This window comes from Thalassophryne amazonica, chromosome 7 (genome assembly GCF_902500255.1).
Source record: "Thalassophryne amazonica chromosome 7, fThaAma1.1, whole genome shotgun sequence".
NCBI lineage: Eukaryota > Metazoa > Chordata > Actinopteri > Batrachoidiformes > Batrachoididae > Thalassophryne > Thalassophryne amazonica.
This window is the reverse complement of record NC_047109.1, coordinates 62372415-62395062: the sequence shown is the minus strand read 5'-3', so window position 1 is coordinate 62395062 and position 22648 is coordinate 62372415. Positions and strand designations below refer to the sequence as shown.

Genomic DNA, 22648 nt, shown 5'->3' with positions numbered 1-22648 from the left:
CAGCTGCTATGACACCAGTGGGCCTCAGGAACCTATACAGACTTACTTTTACACACCCACTCATGCACAAAGCACATACTGATGGCATTGAGGCTGAGTTTGTTTCTTAAATAAGAAACTAAAAGGTAGTGATTTTGAATCAGTCAGTGGGATCACATTTATGCAAGAGGCAGTCTCAACAGGAATGCAGCAGAAACATAACACTGCCTGAAAACAAAGGTCTAATTTCAAACTGATATTCTTAGAATAGCATCTGAATTTGTTGTTGTGCATCAAATTTAGTTTCAGAAGACTGCAGTTAGAGATACTTAACCCTCTGGGACCGACGCCATCGTATATACGACGGCTAAGACCAAGCTTACTAAATTATAAATAACTTTTTAATGATATGAGATAGAAACTTACTTTTTTTTTTTTTTTTTTTTTGCTGAAAAGTTAACTCCGCTGACTTTCGAGCCAACCATCGGCCATCTTTATACTCCTTATAGAAGCTGTGTGATGACGTGCGCAATGTGAGTGTCCATTCGGAATTGGTTCACCGTCACATTTATCTCATCTGAAAAGCCAAAGATTGTTTTCAGGAGTGATATGTTACTAGTTGGCCCGTTTGAATAGCCCCCTGGGTGCTCCAATGACTACATACTATTGGGCTCCAAAGCGCCCTGCGCCATTACGCACAGCAATCACTGAAAGCAGACGGAGAGCCTCTGATGACAATCTCACGTGCTCAAACAAAGAGTGTAACTATCAGGATTGCTCCACTACTTTGCATGTGAATGTTACTGGATAACTCTGTTGCTTTCTCTGTGTAAAGAACTGTTTTCCATATCAATGGACAACAAAACGCACAGACCATTTTGTATATATTGTTCAAAATGTGCATTTGTGTTTATTGTTTGAACCTTTTTGTTGTACAGTCTTTCATAGAAGACGTCCCGTTACCTTATAAAGTGTCAAACAGTATTTATTATACGAGTAGTTTGCTGTGTGTTTTGAATAAATGTGTGGAAAATTATTTTTCGCTTTATTTTTCCTTGCATATTTTGATTGTAAACCTTTATTACACTTATAAAACACAACAAATATATTATATATATATTATATATATATATTATATATTATATAGATCTATATTATATATATATACTATATATATATCTGAAAGCACAGGTTGTCCTGAAAAAGAGATAGAAAACTTGATTGTGGGATACAGGGAGAGCTGTTGACAGCAATAATGAAATTTATGCCAGGTGAGTGAACTGTCCAGAAATGCCCCGGACCCCAGAGGGTTAATTTAAAAAATAGGTGAGTGTAAAATCATTTAATAAAACCACAGATAACATTTTTATTTGAAAGGTCATTCTTCTAAGGTCAGAAAAGAGAAGACAACAAAAGAGAAAACACGATGATGGCATGACTGTCTGTCTGAGCTTTGATCACCACAGTGCTTTGAAATATTGCGTGCAGCATGATGCAGGAATGTTTGTTTGTGCCTTGTCTCACAGGAGGCGTCCTCCTGTGAATACTCCAGTGGACAACAGCTCCTGTGACCCTCCCTGTCTGATGCCAAAGTCTTTCTGCAGTGAGGTGAGCTGCCCTTTGGCTATAGTGTCTTCAAACAAAAGCGATGAATACTGAGTCAGAAAGCATTGATGTTTGTATGACTGGCTGCACTTTTTTGCTGTTGGACAAATGAGTGTTGTCATGGAAATGTTTAATTGCCTGTCCTATGGAGGTCATCCTTTCAGTGCTGTTTGTGTCTGCTGGTCAAGATTACTCAAACAGTTATTTTGTGAATCTTGGTGGAAGGGTGGGATATGGGCCACAAGGAGGAAATAATAAATTTTTGGACCAAATGTGATTAAAGGGGTGGATTTTTTTTTTTCCTTTTCACTTTCTTCCAGGACCACAATTTAAATACATTTAATGCCTTATTGTGCTATTCTCTGCAATTTTTATATTCTGTATCATTTTACATATGTTTTTTTGTTTGTTGTTTTGCCAAATAATTCAAAAATTTTATGTGCCAATAAGGGATGGTTTTGCAGATTTCTGTCAATTTTGTGGGAATTAATACATAGATCATCATAAAAACAATCAGGTATTCACAGTATGTGATATTTTTCAATTGTGCAGATCCCAATAAAGAGCTGGATTTTAAGGGGGTGCATTTATTAGGCATGTTAACAAATTGGGCTACAAATATTCAGTTTCTTTTTTCTTTTTCTTTTTTTTTTCTTTTTTTGCATATTCTGTGACCATACAAACATGCCTTTTGTTTTACAGTCTCAAAATGAGGGCTTCCTTCTCTTTGTAGTAATCTGAAAATCTGCCGTAGAGCTAAACAGCCAGCTTTCACTTGCCTGCCTTATCCAAGGAGCAAACACATCTTTAAAAAATGTAATTGAATCAGGATCACCCCAAAATCTAATCACGTTCCTGCCTCCAAATCACCAGCTCCAAGAACAAGGTTTGACAATCTGTCCTCACTTCCTTGGCATATCATCTACCAACACCTAAGCAGATAGTGCAGTTGTCCACCCAATGTCTGTTTTTACTGAAGTTATTTGAGCTCATCTGTGCACCCATGGGCTATTGGTGATTAAATGAGGTGTGGTCAGAGACAATGGTGCAATGCTGTCATGAAGCAGCAGAAAGTGATTGTGTCACAGACCCACCCAACTCCTGATCTGAAGTGGCTGAGAGCGCATTTTCCCTGCTATGTGCTGCATACTGCGCATTATTCAAACAATATGAATTGAAAACAGCAGTTTAAAGCACATAAAGTAAACATTCAGAGGGAAAAGGACAAAACTTCACCTTTCCGCATCATGTCAGTGCTTCACATTCTTTGGGGTGTTGTGTGCAGATCGTCTAACTGTCAGAAAACCTGCATTTTAGTCCATCATCAAAACAGAGATGCACCAAAACTCTTAAGAGGGAATGTGGATTACTCAGGACTCTATTTTCCACAATTTTAATATGCAGCCATGTTGAAAGTTGTGACATTGTACTAGTATTTGCATTTTAACATTCGCGTCTGTTAAACAGTATTGTTCTATGGTGAAAAAAGCACCTCCAGCCACAGGTTAAGATATGGCACCTCACTCAGGGCCCCTTCACACATAGTGCGAATTTGGTCGAAGTGAGCATGAAGCAGGAATCGTATGCAACACCTGTAAAATCGTAGCTGCCTCCAACACCTCGTACACCCTGTTGCTACAACTATTTGCGCACGCCCAGCAGCTGAAAGACAGAGTGTGCGCTGTGAGAGCCCATCGAACCCTCTCGCGGCAAGTGTCGGCCAAATTCCAGCTGACACGCATGAACATCTAACACTGCTCACTTGGCACTTCAACAATGTGGGTCATTCTCACTATCTCATGAAAACAGTCAGCAGACAATCACTGTCGAGCTGGATGTGAATTGTTTAAGTGCCCGGGAGTGTGGCTTTGCAAAAATCCACACGTGTCCGCTCACAGCTGTGGTTGTAAAGATCTCTGCTTCTGGACGTCTCAGTTGGTGGACACATTCTGTGTTTGGAAGGACATGAACTTACAACATTCCTCCATGAGGCGCGTGTCTCTGCCTGCTGTCCTCATGTGGAAATATATTAAACATCTTTCGCCTTTGCGCTGGGCTGCAGCAGCTGGACACAGTGCACTTCCTCCGTGTCCTTGTTGATTTCAGGCATTTTTCTGCACAGATTACAGGCCAGTGATGGTAGCTCAGTGGTAAAGTTTCTGGCTGGCAATCAGAGCTTTTGGAAAGTGCAGGTTCAAAGTGGGTGGCATGTATCATCGCACATCGCACAGATGCTTCGCACTGTGTTCCTGCATGCATGAACTGTCGCAGCGGCATTGTGCACGCCTGCCCATTGGCACAATGTTTTCGTTGTTCGCTCATATGGGTTGTTTCCACTGTAAGCCATCCTGACTGTACCTATTCATACTATGTGTGAAGGGGCCCTACCTATGCAGCTGGCATGCAGCATCAGTGATGTGAGGTTATAAAGTGAAGTGTTCAGTCTCACAGCCCCACTATTATGTGCCCTAATACACAAAGATCGGGACACGTGTGGGAAAATCACTGGTGCCGCATGTTTTCAGCATCCACCACACCATGGAACCACCTTGGGTCGAAGGCAGACATCCGGTCCATCCCCACCTCTGAAAAGTAACCTGTCTGTCTCAGCCAGGTGAAACGTGGGCACCTCCTCAGCTTTTCCCACCAGCTGGGGTCTGTAGCATACACAATGAAAACTAATTGAAGACAACCAAACATACAAAACAGAAATGGAAAAATACAAAACTTTACCTGGGTGTGCCCTCCCTGCAATAGACTGGCAAACTGTCCAAGATGTACCCCGCCCTTATGCCCTATGACTGCTAGGATAGGTTCCAGCCCCCGTGGCCCTTAATTGGAGTAGCGAGTATAGAAGATGGATGGAAGAACAGAAAATGAATGAATAACCTGACTGCTTAATTGCTTCACCTCGGGTCATTTAAGTCTGCTTTCTCATACCACAGAATTCTATATCTGGTGAAGTCTGGTTTAAAGGGAAAGACAGGTGCCACTCTGATTGGTTGAATATAGTGCAGGACTACAGCATGGTTGTGCCTCATGGATATTGGAAATCCAACTACTTTGCACCTGTTCGCCATATTTGTCCTCTGTTTTTACAACCTCTCAATAGCAATAGACCGTGGACATGCCACAAAACCTTTTTGCACCTGCTGCCAAAATACTGACCAATCTGACCTTTTCATGCTATGAATCTGAATCTGTGAATCTTTTATGCTATGCACAAACATACTCATACTACTTGCAACCCCTTTGTGCCTCACGTTACATAGATCACAATACAGATTACTCAACATCTATAGCAAAGTGGAGATGGACATACCCCAAGTTCACTTAACCCAGGGGTAGGCAACCTGTTCCAGAAAAAGCCATGAGGGTGCAGGTTTTCTTTGCAGCCACTGACTCCACCAGGTGATTTCACTGATTAACTGATTCCATCTGCTCAAAGTGATATTAATCAGTAAAATCACCTGGTGGAGTCAGTGGCTGCAAAGAAAACCTGCACCCTCATGGCTCTTTCTGGAACAGGTTGCCTACCCCTGACTTAACCTATGCTCCTTAGACCGTGTGCTATAGATCTTCACGACAGAGCTGATGGTTTTCCATAGACAAACATACTTTATATCTACACACAACCTCTTTGGTGCAAGTAATGAAAAACAAATCTCGTGGAGTCGAAACAGAGTTTGGAGACAGAATTTTACAATAACAACAATTTAAACTGAATACAAACAACATAAGGACATAACTGAAAGCACATGTCCTCTTGATGAATGCCAGAGTGTGAGCTCACTGTGGCACACCGCTGCTAAAATTAAGTTTTTAATCCAGCTGGAATAAAAATGACAGCAAGAAGATAAACTCGTAAAGCCCCATGTTTTTCAAGCTGTCACTCAGCAGAACTGAATCAGAATCAAAATCTGTTTTCATCAGAAGACACAGCAGCTGCTGTATCTGCATCTATTTCAATACCAGAGAATAAAACCTGTATTGGATTTGATTGAGCAGTGACGGGTGGGTGTGTAGTGAAGTGGTTGGTATTGCTGAGAGACGTGTGTGAAGAGGAAGAACCCTTTGACCCTGTATGGTCACAGGGTCTGGCAGGATGAACGTGAGTGTGGAAGAGCAGCACTTTAAGATCTTTTATGAGTACCGCTGTGCTGGAACAAGTCTTCAGATGCTGTATCTCACTAAAAATCAGAATCTTACCATGTGTCAACTGAAAGTCCTACATTCAAAACCAGCCCAATCATGAATACTTTTTATACCAAATGTCACCCTTCAGAATATCGTTCCATTTTAGGTATTACTAAATGTTATTACAGTTGGTGCATGTTTTAAAGTTTTAGCTGGTAAAATTCAACATCCCAAATGAGTTCATGTCAAATTAGTTTTGAATTTGAACATCACTGGCTTTCACCACAAGACCATTCTAATGGTCTAAAATGAAATGTACTCTCAGGCAGTTTCTAATTTGAGTATGATTGGCCATGAACATGGACAATATTTATTACTCCCCACCCCCAGCAGCTTTTTCTTTTTATTTGTTTATTTATGGTTCATCAGCATCAGCTGTGCTTTTATATCATATCATAATGAATCAGCCAATAAATAAATAAATAAATAAATAAAAACACAACAACAACAAAGAAAATCAACATTTGGTCTACATAATTAAAGAGACTAGACCCTAACCTCCCGATTGGCATCACGATTCTTAAGAAATGCCATTCTACAACTGTTGTGATTCAGTATTATAATATATTGTGGTTTTTGTTTACGTTTAGTAGCACTACACTATGACAAAAAGGTCAGTAATACACTTGTATACATTATATCATGAGTCATATTTACAAAAACCAAATATTTTGTTTATATATTTTATTTTTCTGGAGAATCATACTACATAGTTGGCAGTTAAATAAATAAAACACTTTCTGAAGTGCCACGTCGCATCAGACAGCCTAACTCGGACATCTCAGGTGACCTTTTTTCCTTGTTTGGCATAAAAAGTGTGTGTGTGTGTGTGTGTGTGTGTGTGTGTGTGTGTGTGTGTGTGTGTGTGTGTGTGTGTTGTGTGTGTGTGTGTGTGGTGTGTGTTGTGTTGTGTGTGTTGTGTGTGCGTGTGTGTGTGTACATACGGTGCATCCGGAAAGTTTTCACAGCGGCTTAATTTTATAAAATAGAGTAAATTAATTTTTCCTCTCAGAATTCTGCACACAACACCCAATAATGACAACATTTATTAAAAATAAAACTAAGAAATCACATGTACATAAGTACACAGTAAAATCCCCACTGTTAAATTAACACTGACAGTGGAACATATAGTCCCAGTCTGGACAAGTTGTTGTGAAAGTGTAGGAACACGGACCCACAACAGGGGTGCAAATGAACGGACAATGAGGAAGTCAAATAACAACACTTTACTGTTGTGAAAAACACAACCAACACGGCGAATGTGAAATTTAACAGTCAGTCAATTACAAGGGTGACGTGTGGCAGGCTCGAAGATAAGAGACGTCCGTCCAAAGCAGAACCGGAACCACACGATTTCCTCCGCCACCGAACCCCGGGAATACTGGAGCCGCCAAGTCCCGAACACCCAGGTGGCCACTGCCTCCGCTTGTCGGATCTGGTACTGCTGGCGAGGAACAAAAACAGTTAGATGTGGGTGCGTGTGCACCCAGCAACACGTATGGTGGGAATGCCACCTCCACCTCTCGTCGAAAAAAGAAACAGAATATCTGCTGTCCAACACACACAAGCAATAGATATCCCTGTCAGAGAATCAACACAGTCAGCTGAGATCGTTACCTCCTTGGTAGAGCGATATCTCGGCAGAGAAGTGGAGATGACGTCTTGCAGATATACCGCTGCGGATCAGATGATTGGTAACAGCTGTCGTGGGTGACAGCTGTCACCCCGGCTGCTCCTGTGAGATGGCAGCGCCCTCTGGTGCCTGGAGCCCGCACTCCAGGCAGGGTGCCCTCTGGTGGTGGTGGGCCAGCAGTACCTCCTCTTCAGCGGCCCACACAACAGGACCCCCCCCTCAACGGGCGCCTCCTGGCGCCCGACCAGGCTTGTCCGGGTGGCGGGCGGTAGAAATCGGGCCAGGAGGGCCGGGTCCAGGATGAAGCTCCTCTTCACCCAGGAGCGTTCTTCGGGGCCATACCCCTCCAGTCCACCAAATACTGGAAGCCCCGGCCCATCCTTCGGACATCCAAAAGCCGGCGCACACTCCAAGCCGGCTCGCCATCGATGATCTGGGCAGGAGGTGGTGCCGGACCCGGAGTACAGAGGGGTGAAGTGTGATGTGGCTTAAGTCGGGACACATGGAAAACAGGATGGATCCGCAGTGAGGCCGGAAGCTGAAGCCTCACTGCGGCTGGACTGATGACCTTGAGGATCCTAAACGGACCGATATACCGATCCTGCAATTTAGGGGAGACCACTTGGAGGGGAATGTCCTTAGTTGACAACCACACTTCCTGCCCTGGCCGATACGTAGGAGCCGGGGTCCGCCGACGGTCTGCATGGGCCTTCGTCCTCATCCGGGCCCTCAGCAAAGCAGAATGGGCGGCACGCCACACCCGACGGCACTTCCGCAGGTGGGCCTGGACCGAGGGCACACCAACCTCTCCCTCAACCACCGGAAACAAAGGAGGCTGGTACCCCAGACACACCTCGAAAGGGGAGAGGCCGGTGGCTGACGACACCTGGCTGTTATGGGCGTACTCGATCCAGGCCAAATGAGTACTCCAGGCCACCGGGTGTGCGGCTGTCACGCAACGCAGGGCCTGTTCCACCTCCTGATTGGCCCGTTCTGCTTGCCCGTTGGTCTGGGATGATACCCGGATAAGAGACTCACCGTGGCCCCCAGTTCCCGGCAGAAGCTCCTCCAGACTTGCCGAGGAGAACTGGGGACCGCGATCGGAGACAATGTCTGTTGGAATCCCATGCAGCCGGACGACGTGGTGGACCAGGAGGTCCGCTGTCTCCTGGGCCGTCGGGAGCTTCGGGAGGGCCACGAAGTGGGCCGCCTTGGAGAATCGGTCCACTATTGTGAGGATGGTGGTGTTGCCCTGGGACGGCGGGAGGCCCATGACAAAATCCAGGCCGATGTGTGACCAGGGGCGATGAGGCACGGGCAGCGGCTGGAGCAGTCCCGAAGCCCTGCGATGATCAGCCTTGCCCCTGGCGCAGGTGGTGCAGGCCTGGATATAATCCCAGACGTCAGCCTCTAGGGACGCCCACCAGAAGCGCTGCCGGACAACTGCCACAGTTCTTCGCACCCCTGGATGACAGGAGAGCTTGGAGCCGTGACAGAAGTCCAGGACTGCAGCCCTAGCCTCTGGTGGGACGTAGAGTCTGTTCTTCAGCCCATTCCGGGGTCCGGGCTTCGTGCCAGGGCCTCCCGGCCGGTTCTCTCTACTCCCAGGTGAGGGTGGCCACGATAGTGGACTCCGGGATGATGGGTTCCGGTGGATCCGACAACTCCGCTTTGACTTCATCTTCATGTACCCGGGACAAGGCATCTGATCTCTGGTTTTTGGTCCCGGGACGGTAGGTGATCCGGAAGTCAAAACGGCCGAATAACAGTGACCAGCGGGCTTGCCTGGGGTTCAGCCGCTTGGCGGTCCTGATATACTCCAGGTTCCGGTGGTCCGTGAAAACCGTGAATGGCACGGACGTTCCATCCAACAGATGTCTCCACTCTTCAAGAGCCTCTTTCACCGCAAGGAGTTCTCGATTGCCGACGTCATAGTTCCGTTCGGACCGGGGCCAACCTGCGGGGAAAAATAGGCACACTGGGGAAGGACCTTATCGGTCTTCCCGCTCTGGGAAAGCACCGCTCCTATCCCCTGATTCCGAGGCGTCCACTTCAACCACTAACTGGCGACTAGGATCGGGCTGCACCAGAACGTGGTGCAGACGAGAAGCGCCGTTTCAACTCCTTGAACGCTGGCATCGCAACGATCCGACCAGGTGAAGGGGACTTTTGGTGAGGTCAGGGCTGGTCAGGGGGCTAACTACCTGACTGTAGCCCTTAATGAACCTCCTGTAGAAATTAGCAAAGCCGAGGAACTGTTGCAGCTTCCTACGGCTGGTGGGTTTGGGGCCAGTCCTCTCACCGCCGCGACCTTGGCCGGATCAGGAGCGACGGAGTTAGGGGAGATGATAAACCCCAGGAAGGACAAGAAGTGCGGTGGAACTCGCACTTCTCGCCTTCACAAACAGCCGGTTCTCCAACAACCGCTGCAGGACCTGACGTACATGCCGGACATGAGTCTCAGGATCCGGGAGAAAAGATGAGTATATCGTCCAGATATACGAAGATGAATCGGTGCAGGAAATCCCGCAAGACATCATTAACCAATGCTTGGAACGTCGCGGGGGCGTTTGTAAGACCGAACGGCATGACCAGTACTCAAAATGACCTAAGGGGGTGTTAAATGCCGTCTTCCACTCGTCTCCCTTCTGGATCCGAACCAGGTGATACGCATTTCTAAGATCTAGTTTAGTGAACATTTGGCTCCATGCAGGGGCGTGAATACTGAATCCAACAAGGGCAATGGTATCGGTTACGAACCGTGATTTCGTTCAGCCCCCTGTAATCAATGCATGGACGTAGTCCGCCATCCTTTTTCCCCACAAAAAAGAACCTGCACCCATCGGGGAGGTGGAATTCCGGATCAACCCGGCAGCTAGAGAGTCCCGGATGTAGGTCTCCATTGATTCGCGCTCAGGTCGTGAGAGGTTGTACAGCCTGCTGGACGGGAACTCAACGCCTGGAACCAAATCAATGGCACAATCGTACGGGCGGCGCGGGGGGAAGGGTGAGCGCCAGATCCTTGCCTGAACACGTCCAACAAGGTCATGGTACTCCACCGGCACTGTCCCGAGATTGGGCGGGACTCTGACCTCCTCCTTAGCCTGGGAACCGGGAGGAACCGAGGAAACTAAACATACCCGATGGCAGGTCTCGCTCCACTGAACCACTACCCCGGACGGCCAATCGATCCGGGGATTGTGTTTTAACATCCAGGGGAACCCTAGAATCACGCGGGAGGTGGCAGGAGTCACAAAAAACCGATCTCCTCCCGGTGGTTCCCTGACACCACCAGAGTTACGGGAGGTGTCTTATGTGTGATTAAAGGGAGTAGGGAGCCATCTAGTGCCCGTACTTGCACAGGTGAAGTAAGTGCCACCAGAGGGAGCCCTGCCTCCCTGGCCCATTTGCTGTCTAGCAAATCCCTTCTGAGCCCTGTGTCCACCAGTGCTGGGGCCTGAAGGGTTAAATCCTCATAAAGGATTGTAACCGGGAGTCGTGTGGCAATATGGGTGTGTCCCACGTGAATGTCTTGGCCCACCCTAGCCCAGTTTCTAGGGGCGGGCGTTGGTTGTTTAACCGCTCGGGGGCAGTCCCTCACTTGATGCTCTATCGAGCCACAAACAAGCACGCTCCGCGGACCAGCCTCCTCTGTCTATCCGGGGTTTAAATGTGGCCCTGCTCGTGTCCATAGCTTCATCAGCAGGGGGAGCTGTAACCACACGGAGCGTAGAGGCCGTGGAGCGTGGGGAGGGCGGAGCTCGGTTGGAACCGGAAGGGAGAGGGACGGCGCGTGCCCGGCCACGCCTTTCATCTCGTTCACGACGGCGTTCTTCTAACCGATTGTCTAATCGTATAACCACATCAATAAGCCGTCTAATCCCGCGGTTTCGTCCTTAGCCACCAGGAGCTCCTTCAGGACCAACGACAGTCCGTTTACGAAGGCGGCACGGAGGGCAGTGCTATTCCAGCCGGACCTCGCCGCCGCGATGCGGAAGTCGACTGCATAAGCAGCTGCGCTCCGGCGCCCCTGTCTCATTGACAGCAGCACGGCTGAAGCGGTCTCTCCTCTATTTGGGTGATCGAACACTGTTCTGAACTCCTCACAAACCATCATATGTCTGAAGGAGCCGTGAATTTTGCTCCCAGAGCGCTGTAGCCCAAGCGCGTGCCTTACCGCGAAGCAGATTAATCACATAAGCTACCTTACTAGCATCAGTCGCGTACATGACGGGACGTTGTGCGAAGACGAGGCGAACACTGCATAAGAAAGTCCGCGCACGTCTCCACACAACCCCCGTATGGCTCTGGACGGCTTATGTATGCTTCAGGGGAAGGTGGGAGGGGTCGTTGAACGACCTGTGGAATGTCAACGTTGCGCACAGGATCGACAGGAGGGAGAGCCGCAGCAGCGCCCTGAGGGCGCGCTACCACCTGAGCGGCGAGAGCCTCCACCCTGCGGTTAAGGAGGACGTTCTGCTCGGTCATTAGATCCAACCGAGCCGTAAAGGCGGTGAGGATTCGCTGCAACTCACCGATCATTCCTCCTGCAGACGCCTGTGCGCCCGGTTCTTCCATTGGCCGTTCAACAGCCGGTTGATGCCCCTCGGGGTCCATGACGCTGGCCGAGATATCCTGTTGTGAAAGTGTAGGAACACGGACCCACAACAGGGGCGCAAATGAACGGACAATGAAGGAAGTCAAATAACAACACTTTACTGTTGTGAAAAAACACAACCAAACACGGCGAATGTGAAATTTAACAGTCAGTCAATTACAAGGGTGACGTGTGGGCCAGGCTCGAAGATAAGAGACGTCCGTCCAAAGCAGAACCGGAACCACACGATTCCTCCGCCACCGAACCCCGGGAATACTGGAGCCGCCAAGTCCCGAACACCCAGGTGGCCACTGCCTCCGCTTGTCGGATCTGGTACTTGCTGGCGAGGAACAAAAACAGTTAGATTGGGGTGCGGGTGCACCCAGCAACACGTATGGTGGGAATGCCACCTCCCCCTCTCGTTGAAAAAAGAAACAGAATATCTGCTGTCCAACACACACAAGCAATAGATATTCCTGTCAGAGAATCAACACAGTCAGCTGAGATCGTTACCCTCCTTGGTAGAGCGATATCTTGGCAGAGAAGTGGAGATGACGTCTTGCAGATATACCGCTGCGGATCAGATGATTGGTAACAGGCTTGTCCGTGGGTGACAGCTGTCACCCGGGCTGCTCCTGTGAGATGGCAGCGCCCTCTGGTGCCTGGAGCCCGCACTCCAGGCAGGGTGCCCTCTGGTGGTGGTGGGCCAGCAGTACCTCCTCTTCAGCGGCCCACACAACAAAAGTAGAACCATATGTACACTGGCAGTGTTAATTTAACACTGTCAGTGTTAGTTTTACACTGCTAATTTTACTGTGTATTCACATCATTTGCTCAGTACTTTGTTGAAGCACCTTTGGCAGCAATTACAGTCTCAAGTCTTCCAGAATATGATGCCACAATCTTAGTGCGCCTATCTTTGGGCAGTTTTGCCCATTTCTCTTTGCAGCATCTCTCAAGCTCCATCGGGTTGGATGGAGAGCGTCAGTTCACAGCCATTTTCAGATCTCTCCAGAGGTGTTCAGGTCGGATTCAGGTCTGGGCTCTGGCTGGGCCACTCAAGGTCATTCACAGGGTTGTCCTGAAGCCACTTCTTTGACATCTTGGCTGTGTTCTTAGGGTCATTGTCATTGCTGAAAGATGAATCGTCACCCCAGTCTGAGGTCAAGAGCGCTCTGCAGCAGGTTTTCATCCAGGATGAAATACATAAATATTTGTACATAAACCCCATACACAGTTCATGTAGAAAATGCAGTGTATCAAGATGAGGCCAACAGGTCGTCAACATGCTTTGGTTTTTCTAGAAGCAGATGCTTTTTTTCTAGATTGAGATAGTATGAATAAGAGAGCTCGACCTGCTTTTGTAGGGATTGACCTTGAAACAATCAGTGACAGGTTTCTGCTAGCCTACACTATCAAATCAAAGTCTGCACCTCTCCATCCAGGGGCAGAGGGAGGATTTTGTAAAGGGTGTGGGAAAATTTTGGATTTTTAGGTGCCATTTCCTAAATTTTGGTGCATATTTTACCACAAAATACAACCACAGAGAAAAGATAATTAACTTTTTTTTTTTCATTTGAACTTGTATTGCACAGTCTTGAATGTGATGAAGTGTTGATGACAAGTAACAGAGAATATTTGAAATGTCTGGTTAAAAAATGAACAACTTTGCTACACCTTGCTGAATCATGGTGTGGTACCTATGAATCTACCTGAGTCACTTGTTGCTGAATAGAAGGTTCAGAAACAGCATTCGGTCCATGAAACCCCCCACCCCAGATCTGCCCCTGCCATATAACCTATCTACATCAATTTGCCTGCGTCAATGTGTACCAATATTCTTGGGGGAACTGTACAAGCAGCTCAAACTAAACATAATTCTACACTGCCCCCTACAGGATGGAGTGTGCATATGTGAGGAGGGATACACAGAGGTACTGTCATCTATTGGGAGGTTGGACCAGTGCGCCCCAATCCCGATCCTGGAGATCCCCACCGCAGGGGACAAGAAGGCAGATGTGAAAACCAGCCGTGCCATTAACCCTACCCAGCCTGCAACCATCCAACCTGGACGCAATGGTCGGACCTGGTACCTGCAGCCCTACGGACCAGGTCGAATCACATGACACCACCAGGACAAAGTAGCTTTTATTGCAAAAAACAGACAAGATTTTATTTGTCTCACAGCACCCACCTGCAGCAACCCACTTTCATGTTCTCGTCCCAAGAACGTGTAGTACTGTGCAAAGTTTTAGTCACATTCATATCCCTAAAACCTTCAATAATGAATATAAAAGGAAATAATGAAACACTTTTTGTTAAACTTTTTGTGGTTATATAATTGTCAATGCACCTACACACAATTAGTTATTTATTTTGAAAGCAGAGTTTTCAACTTCAAATAATAATGTTTGGACATTTTAAGCTACACTATTTTTGTTAACTTGCTGAGGAAGGCAAAAAAAGGCCAATACCACATTTTTGTCAAAATTCCAACTTGGTTTAAACATTTGCACAGCACTGCATCCTTCTAGCGTTCAGCTCTGAATTATAAAAACCACTTAAACAAGTGAGCAATAAACAGATGTTTACTCATTTTGGCAAATGTTAGTGTGACAGTGTTATTTTACCTCTAAATTATACAATATACATTTATATAGCAGTTAGAGAGGAAATCAAGATAACTGGGGTCTACGCTGGCTGTAGGCTTTCAAGCCCACCTTGACAAAATTTTTAAAAAATTTACAGGTCCGTCAGACACAAAATACTGTATCTACAATGGTGTTTTGGGGCCAAATTGAGTTTTTAGACTTCGAGAATAACTTGTAATATTACGAGAATAAAGTCATAATTTTATGAGAAAAACTTGTAATATTATGAGTATAAAGTTGGAATATTACAAGAATAAAGTTGTAATATTATGAGAATAAAGATATTTTATGAGAGAAAAAACTGTGGAGTTCTTTGTGAAGTTGTACTTCAGTGTTGGTTTTTTAAAAGAAAGAAATACTTCATCTTTTGGACCATCTGCACCACATTATCATTAGTATCAGAACTTTGAAAAGAATATCCAAGAAAATGTGTTTATTCCATAGGAGGAACCACACGGACTTCGCCTGTAGTTCTGGCGATTAGTAGCTCGCAAAATCGCCTCTTTCGTGGAGGAGGAGATGGCTGGAACCATAGTCTGCAGGGTTATTGCTTCTCGTATAAATACGACTTTATTCTTGTAATATTATGACTTAATTCTCGTAATATTACGAGCTTTTACTCATAAAATTATAACTTTATTCTCGTAATATTACAACTTTATTCTCGTAATATTACAAGGTTTTTCTCAGAAAATGACAAGCTTTTTTCTCATGAAATTACGACTTTATTCCCATAATATTAGGACTTTCTCAAAGTCTAAAAAGGAAAAAAAAAATTCAATGTGAACGCCGTTGTATGTATCAGAAGGGCTTGTGTCAAATTTATTTGTGAAGCCCCTGAGTTTTTGGTTTGTTTCATTTTTTTTACAAAGCCATCATTTGTGGCGTCTTTGCAGTGAAGCTCAAACTCAAAAACAAGACAACTAACTTACGTTAATATTTAACATATTTCTATTTGATAATGCATGAAGGTGTTTGCAGAAACTGCTCAGATGCATGTGTGATCTCTGCTACCTGATGTGACCCGCTGATGCATTAACATTTTGCGAGCTGCATCTGCTCAGAGCGTTATGACTGATGCTACATGACGGCAAAACATTTGGGATGCAGGAGCACAGATCACTTTGAGTTCACGTCTGTCAGGAGCAGCCATCATGTCGTCCCTGTAGTGTTAAAGTGCGAGTGCCTCATCCTCCCTGTTCTTAGACTTCATTAGAGTAGTGCTACAACATGTTTGTGCCTTTTGAACAAGATAATCGCTTTGTCAAGCTTTAACAAAATGAATGAGTGCAGCTTGTGGTGGCTGCTGGTGCCGTGTTGAAGCAGACTGACAAACTCCCGCCTCCTCCTCCACAGATGGGAAGCTGAAGATGTGGGTGTACGGTGTAGCAGCCGGAGCATTTGTGCTCCTCATATTCATAGTGTCTATGATATACCTAGCTTGGTGAGTTGACGCTTCCCCCTTTTTATCATCATGCTCTTCATCATTCATGAAAATCAAACGCACCATCCTCAGTTTTCCCTGCCTGATTTCATTTGACGGATCCTCGCCCCCCTCATATCACTGTTTGTCCTTTTTTCACCCTTTTTTTTTTTGGTTGCTTCCTTCATGCCTTGTCTTTGCAAGAGCAGCAGCTACTGTGCCATGGTGCATCAATCCCTTAAAGCCCAAGAGTTTGCCGCTAATGGAACGGTGGTCGGACGGGCCCTAAACACTCAGACCATTTACACCTGTCCGCATTGCAAAGAGTCGGCTCAAAGCACCATGTAATGAGGAAGTGGAAGACTGTCCCATCCCCTCAAAAGAAAAACCCTCTCCTATTTAAGCACCTGCAGTCTTTGGCCTTTCGCTGTGACCTCTCTCATAATGCCACACATCCTGTCCAATTCTCTGAGCGAGGCTGCTGGTGCAGGTGAGACCAAACCACCCAACAGTTTGTAGTCCCCGTAGAGACTTTTAGAAGGTCTAGACCACATCATAGTGTTTAACCCTGTTTAGTTCGAAAGAAAAAAAAGATTTGTTTATACCACAGAGTGCCACAACTTTTACCAAGTTTTTAATCCTGAATGGATTCTTTAAGTAAATGTACACTCAATTAGTTGTGTGTACAGTACTATACAATAATAGTAATAATCATAAGTTTCTAAACATCAAATATTTTAAAGTTGAAGACTAAGCTTTAAAAACAACACTTCAGTTGAATCTTTTAAGGCAAATCTTGAAACCTGTTTATTTTGTGATGTGTATAATTCAGTAAATGAAAATTAACAAGCTAAAATCAAAGTGTAATACAAATCATTATTAAAATTAATTATTTATAAATTATTAAAGTTGTTATTAACATGCTGAAATCATGCATTGGTTGTAAAACACAAAGTGATCATGTGTTTATTAATTTGAAAAGGTCTTTTACATTCTTCAATATACGAGGTCTGTCCGAAAAGTATCGGACCATTGGCTGGGAAAAAAAAACTGGCTTACCTGGAGGGTTGGAAACCTAATCACCCTCGAAGTACTCTCCTTGGGACTCCACACACTTCTCCCAGCGTTGTCGCCACTGTTGAAAGCATTCCAAAAATGCCTTTTTCAGGATGGCGCGCAGCTCCGCCGTCATCGCAGCCATAATGTCCTCTCTTGTCTCAAATCGGGTTCCTTTTAATGGTATTTTAAGTTTTGGGAAGAGCCAAAAGTCACAAGGGGCCATGTCAGGGGAGTAAGGCGCCTGTTGAACCACCGGAGTCTGGTTTTTGGTCAAATAAGTCTGAATTAAATGAGAGGAATGAGCTGGCGCGTTGTCGTGGTGGAGGCGCCAATTTCCTCCGGCCCACAACTCCGGTCTCTTGCGAATGACGTCACCGACAGGCGTGGGGAAACTCACGCATGCGCACGAGGGTTCAACCTTGGCTGATGCAATCACACGTGATTCAAATCCATATGGTTTTTACAAAAAATAAAAAGGACCTATAGTTTACGGACAGACCTCGTACTATTACCATAAATTAGCATGGCGAGCCATTCTCGTGGTTTAGCCGTGATAGGTAGCTAAAACTTAGCATGGCTAGCGCATACCAATTGGCAAACCCCAAGGGCATCAGATGAAGCCAACGCAGAAGTGCAGTTCCTTGACTGGCCGCTTGAGGCTGGCTCCAAAAGAGAGCACATTCCCATAGGACTCAATGTTAAAATGTCCAACTTTACAGCAGAAATAAACACGTTTACAGCATGGTACAATATAAAATGGCCTTGTTCTCTATAAATAGTTTCCTCATCCGTGACAACTATATAGGAGTGATTTTTTTTTCTAACTTAAAGATATTTTAAGCCATACAGTTCTGTAAATTTGGGGGCGTGGTCACTTTGAGTGACAGCAGCTGAGCTCAGCGTCTCCATGTCTCGTCTTCAGTTCAGAGTCAGCTCCGTTGTGGAGGGCTGTTTATTGTCTTGTAGTATTTTGTAACAAATGCCTGAAATAATATCTTATTGTGAGGTGAAACATCCTACCGGATCATCTAAGACTCTCTGTTGCAACATTTCTGCCGAGTGAAATTCTTGTCGGACTTCATGCTACATGCTAACAGTGTTAGCGCTTTTAGCAGCTAGGCGGTTCAAACTTTTAAGACAGGAACGTGTTCAGGCATCCATAGGTGTCGACCTGATTCCAGAAAGGACAAAGAGGGTGCAGGTTTCTTTGTAACCACCAACTCCATCAGGTGATTTCACTGATTAACAGCAGATGAGATGAGCAGATGGGATTAGTAAACGAAGCCGCAAACTGGAAATGGCACGGAATGATTTGATCCACCGACATCAATAGCCTTTTTGCTTAACAAATCCCTTATCGATCCTTCAGAGCAGCCGCTGTTTTTGAGGGTGTTTGTCAGGAAAATGATCATTTCTCTACGTTGATTGCAGACCCTGCAGCAGGTGTGTAATCAACCGCTTCTGCAGCGGCTGTTCTTGAAGCTTGAAACAGCGAAGCAGTGCACCGACCCACTGCTTCATTGGTTCATTGCTTCACTGGTTTTCAGAAAGGGCAACTCCACTTCGTAACCCTTCCGATAGCCATTTAAAAATGTCAATCGTGAGTCATTTTTGTGCGGATTAAAGTCACTAACTGGGACTCTTGTGTTGTTGCAGGCAAGAAACAAGAATTGTCCTCTGTTCCGTTCGCACAGCTCCATAGCTGTGCTGCTCTCTGCCGAGTAAAGTTAGTCAGAATAAATAACTTCAAAGCGAATCACCATTTTAAATCAAATGACACCGCTTTCCAAATGTTCTAATACAAACAATTAACTACAATAGAAAAAATGTGTTTTCCTCCCAAAATGGGACGTTCTGTGTTTTTTTGTTTTGTTTTGTTTTGTTTTTGTTTTTTTATGAATTACACTGATGCTGACATGTAGCTGGCTGAGCTCAGCTCAGAGGTATGGAGTGACATTCATGCCATTAATGTCTGACAGGAAGTGCTTTTGACAACAACTACAGATTGTATTTATTTTTATTTGTCCAAAGATAAAATATCCACAATGTAGATTTTATTTAAGTCCAGAGATCAAGGATCCAGTGACCAATTTCATATTTATTTACTTTAAAACTCAATTAAATGTTGTTGATATAGAAAACACAGGCAGGACCAAGCATCAGATTTAGTGCTAGCTTGTGGCTTCACTATTCAAGTATTTCTATGTGAATGTGAAGTGGCCCAAATAATAGTTGCTTTCTCCAAAAATATGTGTAAGACCTATTCCATTTGGGGCATGTGGTAATCAAATCTGAGTCCTTTGACCAGGAAGTGTGATTCAGCACTCTGACATTCTGAACATTAGCATGTAGCTATTCACCTTAAGCACACATGCAATGATAAACATAATATCGCTCAAAAGTCTGCAGACATTATGATATCAAATCTCCATTTATATCAGCACTGCATTTGTACTGGAGTTAAACCATTTTAAGTTTTTATGAATACGTTGTACATTTTAAATTATTATATGGTATGTGATTTTGCCAACTTCTGATTGGCCCATTCGCCACTTTCTGAGCTGTACCACATGCGGAGTTGACCGCTGGTGGAGCCGAGTACACCCTGCATGCAGCGTAGCACTAGCCAATCGAGCGACGCCTTCTATCGATAACGACCAATCAGATAACGCCATACAACACCTACTTTGGCTGTCAGTTTGCTGACAAGATTCTTGTCCAAGGTGTGGCTGCCTCATGCCCTGTGACTGCTGGTATAGGCTCCAGTCCCCCATGACCCTTAACTGGGTAAGCGGGTATAGAAAATGGATGGATAGATGGATATTAGACATTTCTGTGTTCCAGAAAGCTGCTCATGATTATGGCTTAGTGCTGCCCTCTGGTGGAGGAAGAGCAGGACAACCCATTCCACTAAATTTCCACCAATATTACTATTATTATTACTATTATTATTATTTTAATATCACCATCCTTTTTCAGCTACATATACATTTTTCTGTATTCAGCTTTATGTAGATCACCTGATCCTTATACATTAAATACACACCAGGAAATAACAGGAAGTGTGTCCAGATTTGTTGACTAATTTACCAAAGGCCACAGAGAAAAGAATTGCTGCTTTTCGTGGGAGTAGAATTTATTTGCTGTTTTTCATTGGCATGTCTTTATTCCTTTGCGGAGATTATCCAAAGAAAACTCTCCTGGCTGCTCTTCTGATTGTCTTCACCTTCTTTCCAGCACATTCCAGCTTGTCAGTTTTCCAGAGGTTCTTATGGCACAAGTGAAAACCTCTGCAGCTTTTTGAGGGCATTTCAGCAAACGTATTCATTGGACTTGTGAGCATAACTGATTTTTTTTTTTTTTCTTCTTTTACCCTGAAGCTGGGTTACAAAACGTCTGGCATGTACTTACACAAATTCTGCATGCAAATTAACAAACTAATACATTTAATGCTGTTAACGGCTGTTTGGAAACGAACATATCTCATTATTTTTCATCATTACACAGAAGTACAGAATTCTTTTTTTAAAACCTGTCATTTAATTAGGATAGTAACTTTATCCAGTCACAAGGAGCGATCCGCCTGTTTAATTGCTGTCACCATGACAACAGATCCTGCAGTTTCCCGTTATAATAAGAAAGATTTCTCGTGTGTGTGTTTTTACAGGATGTTTTTCACATTATTGCTCAAATTATGTAGCTTGAAAGTGGTCTTATGTGAAAAATCTGTTGTCCACGATCCTCAAAGTCCCACACTCACCTCTATGCAGTTATTTCACATGGATCAATACATCATGTCTGTGTCAATTATTATTATTATTACAGTAGATACTGACGTTGTTGTTGGTGTTGTTCCTGCTGTTTGGGGGGGGGGGGCTGCAATTTTGATGACTGTTTATAAGACACCTGGGGACCTACTGTATTTTACATGCTGAAACATTAATGTGACTGAGTCACGTTATTTTGGATTCCAAAACACTTACAGTACTTATAACAGCTTTCTTACATCGCTACAGCCCCAAGGTTCTTCTGTCCACACATTTATTAGTTCTATAAAATTATTTGGCCATATTTCACTATGTCTCATTCCCAGCATGAAATGAAATAAAAAAAAAATCACCAGACAGTTTCCTTGATGTAAGCTCTTTCATTGGAAGGTCTTTGAATTGAACATTTTGATATTATTACTTTTACAACAACCTATCATGAGGAAAGTCTTCTTGTTCACCAAGACAAACCTCAGTTTTAAGTAGAAATGTGTTTCTTGGTTACACAAGTTATTTTGGGAGAGCAAGCTTTTTCTTCTTGGAAATGACTTTTCTTAGCAGCCAAGAGGGTTGGTGTTAAATAACACCACCAACAGACGTCAGAGGGCTAAAACAGAATAACTTCAAGAAAAACGCAGTTTAACAAAAGTCTGTCAGGAGAAAACTATTTATAGTCGGGATGGGGCTTTTTTCCAGATTTTTTTTTTTTTTCTGACTGTGATTCTGTTTTATCACACAGCAAAAAGCCAAAGAGACCTCAGAGACAGAGGCAGCAAAACAATCGACTAAAACCTCTGACCCTGGCCTACGACGGAGACACTGACATGTAGTCGTCCAGGACATGCTTTTAGACAGACGTCACGATGCCGCTGCAAGTGAAGGACGCGCGTGTTTGCAGCCGGAACGGACACGTCACCGAGACCAAGCAGTGAAATTACAGGAAATAACCTCTTACCAGAGACACTTGTGGTGTTTAAACCATTTCAAGTACTTTGAGTCGCTCCTTTTTTTGTTTGTTCGTTTGTTTTTGGCTAACGTCTTGTTGACCTCCATCGTGTTGAGTGAAACGCCCTGTTAGGCCGATGTAGAAGACAGAGACGGCTCTTCTCTGGCTGCCTCTGAAAACTCGGCTCTCGTGCTTTTCTGCTTGTCCCGAAAACGCTGAGTATCCAGAGGTTTAGGATGACGGTTTGTACGTTGCCAAAAGTCACCATGAGGAGGAGGGGGAGCACAATCCCCATTAAAAAAAAAAAAAAAAAAAAAAAGGTTTGGATTCATTCTCTCAATCCTCATCGGGTTTGGACTCAAATCTCTTTTCCACTCTTGATCAAAGGGAGGAATTTTTGTTTTCGTGCTTGATTCAGAGGCCTGTGTTGGGGGATAAAGTGATGCTGATGGAGGAGTAGCCCATTGTTGGAACTGCTGCCTGCCTCCGCCCTTGTTTTGTTACATTGCACTATATTAGTGCAGCATGATATGCACATGTGACTTCTAAGTTCTATTGCCATACAGCACTGCCTCTTCCAGACGAATCCACGAAGCGGAATCGACGTGAGGACTGAAGCCCACTCAAAGTAAAACCACAGCAACAGGACTGTGTTTCCACATGTCACGTTCTACCAAACAGGTGTGAATCCAAAGTAAATACATGTATAGATTTTCTTTCTCACAACTGATTTTTGGTTGTGGTCTGATACCTTTTGTGGTTTGTAGACTTCGTCTGGTGTTTTAACT

At 44.7% G+C, this 22648-nt stretch overlaps 1 protein-coding gene and 1 long non-coding RNA gene across 6 annotated transcripts in view; one reads left to right on the top strand and one right to left on the bottom strand.

The window, feature by feature from the left end:
• LOC117514031 (thrombospondin type-1 domain-containing protein 7A) overlaps positions 1 to 22648 on the top strand; it is a 602038-nt gene that overhangs the window by 554737 nt on the left and 24653 nt on the right. For 2 of the 5 annotated variants that reach the window (XM_034174316.1, XM_034174312.1), the window contains exons 25-27: positions 1506 to 1587; positions 13913 to 14126; positions 21654 to 22106. In XM_034174316.1, coding sequence (XP_034030207.1) covers positions 1506 to 1522 — 17 coding nt within the window. In that variant the 3' untranslated portion in view covers positions 1523 to 1587; positions 13913 to 14126; positions 21654 to 22106. Of the gene's footprint in view, positions 1 to 1505; positions 1588 to 13912; positions 14246 to 16021; positions 16110 to 21653; positions 22107 to 22648 lie in introns of all 5 variants that reach the window. The other 3 variants (XM_034174317.1, XM_034174313.1, XM_034174314.1) reach the window with 3 other exon arrangements.
• Positions 771 to 13814, bottom strand: LOC117514035. The gene is made up of 4 exons (XR_004561778.1): positions 13679 to 13814; positions 9619 to 9621; positions 7826 to 7835; positions 771 to 782 (listed from the first exon to the last, which is right to left on the bottom strand). It is a non-coding gene; the product is annotated as an uncharacterized LOC117514035 (long non-coding RNA).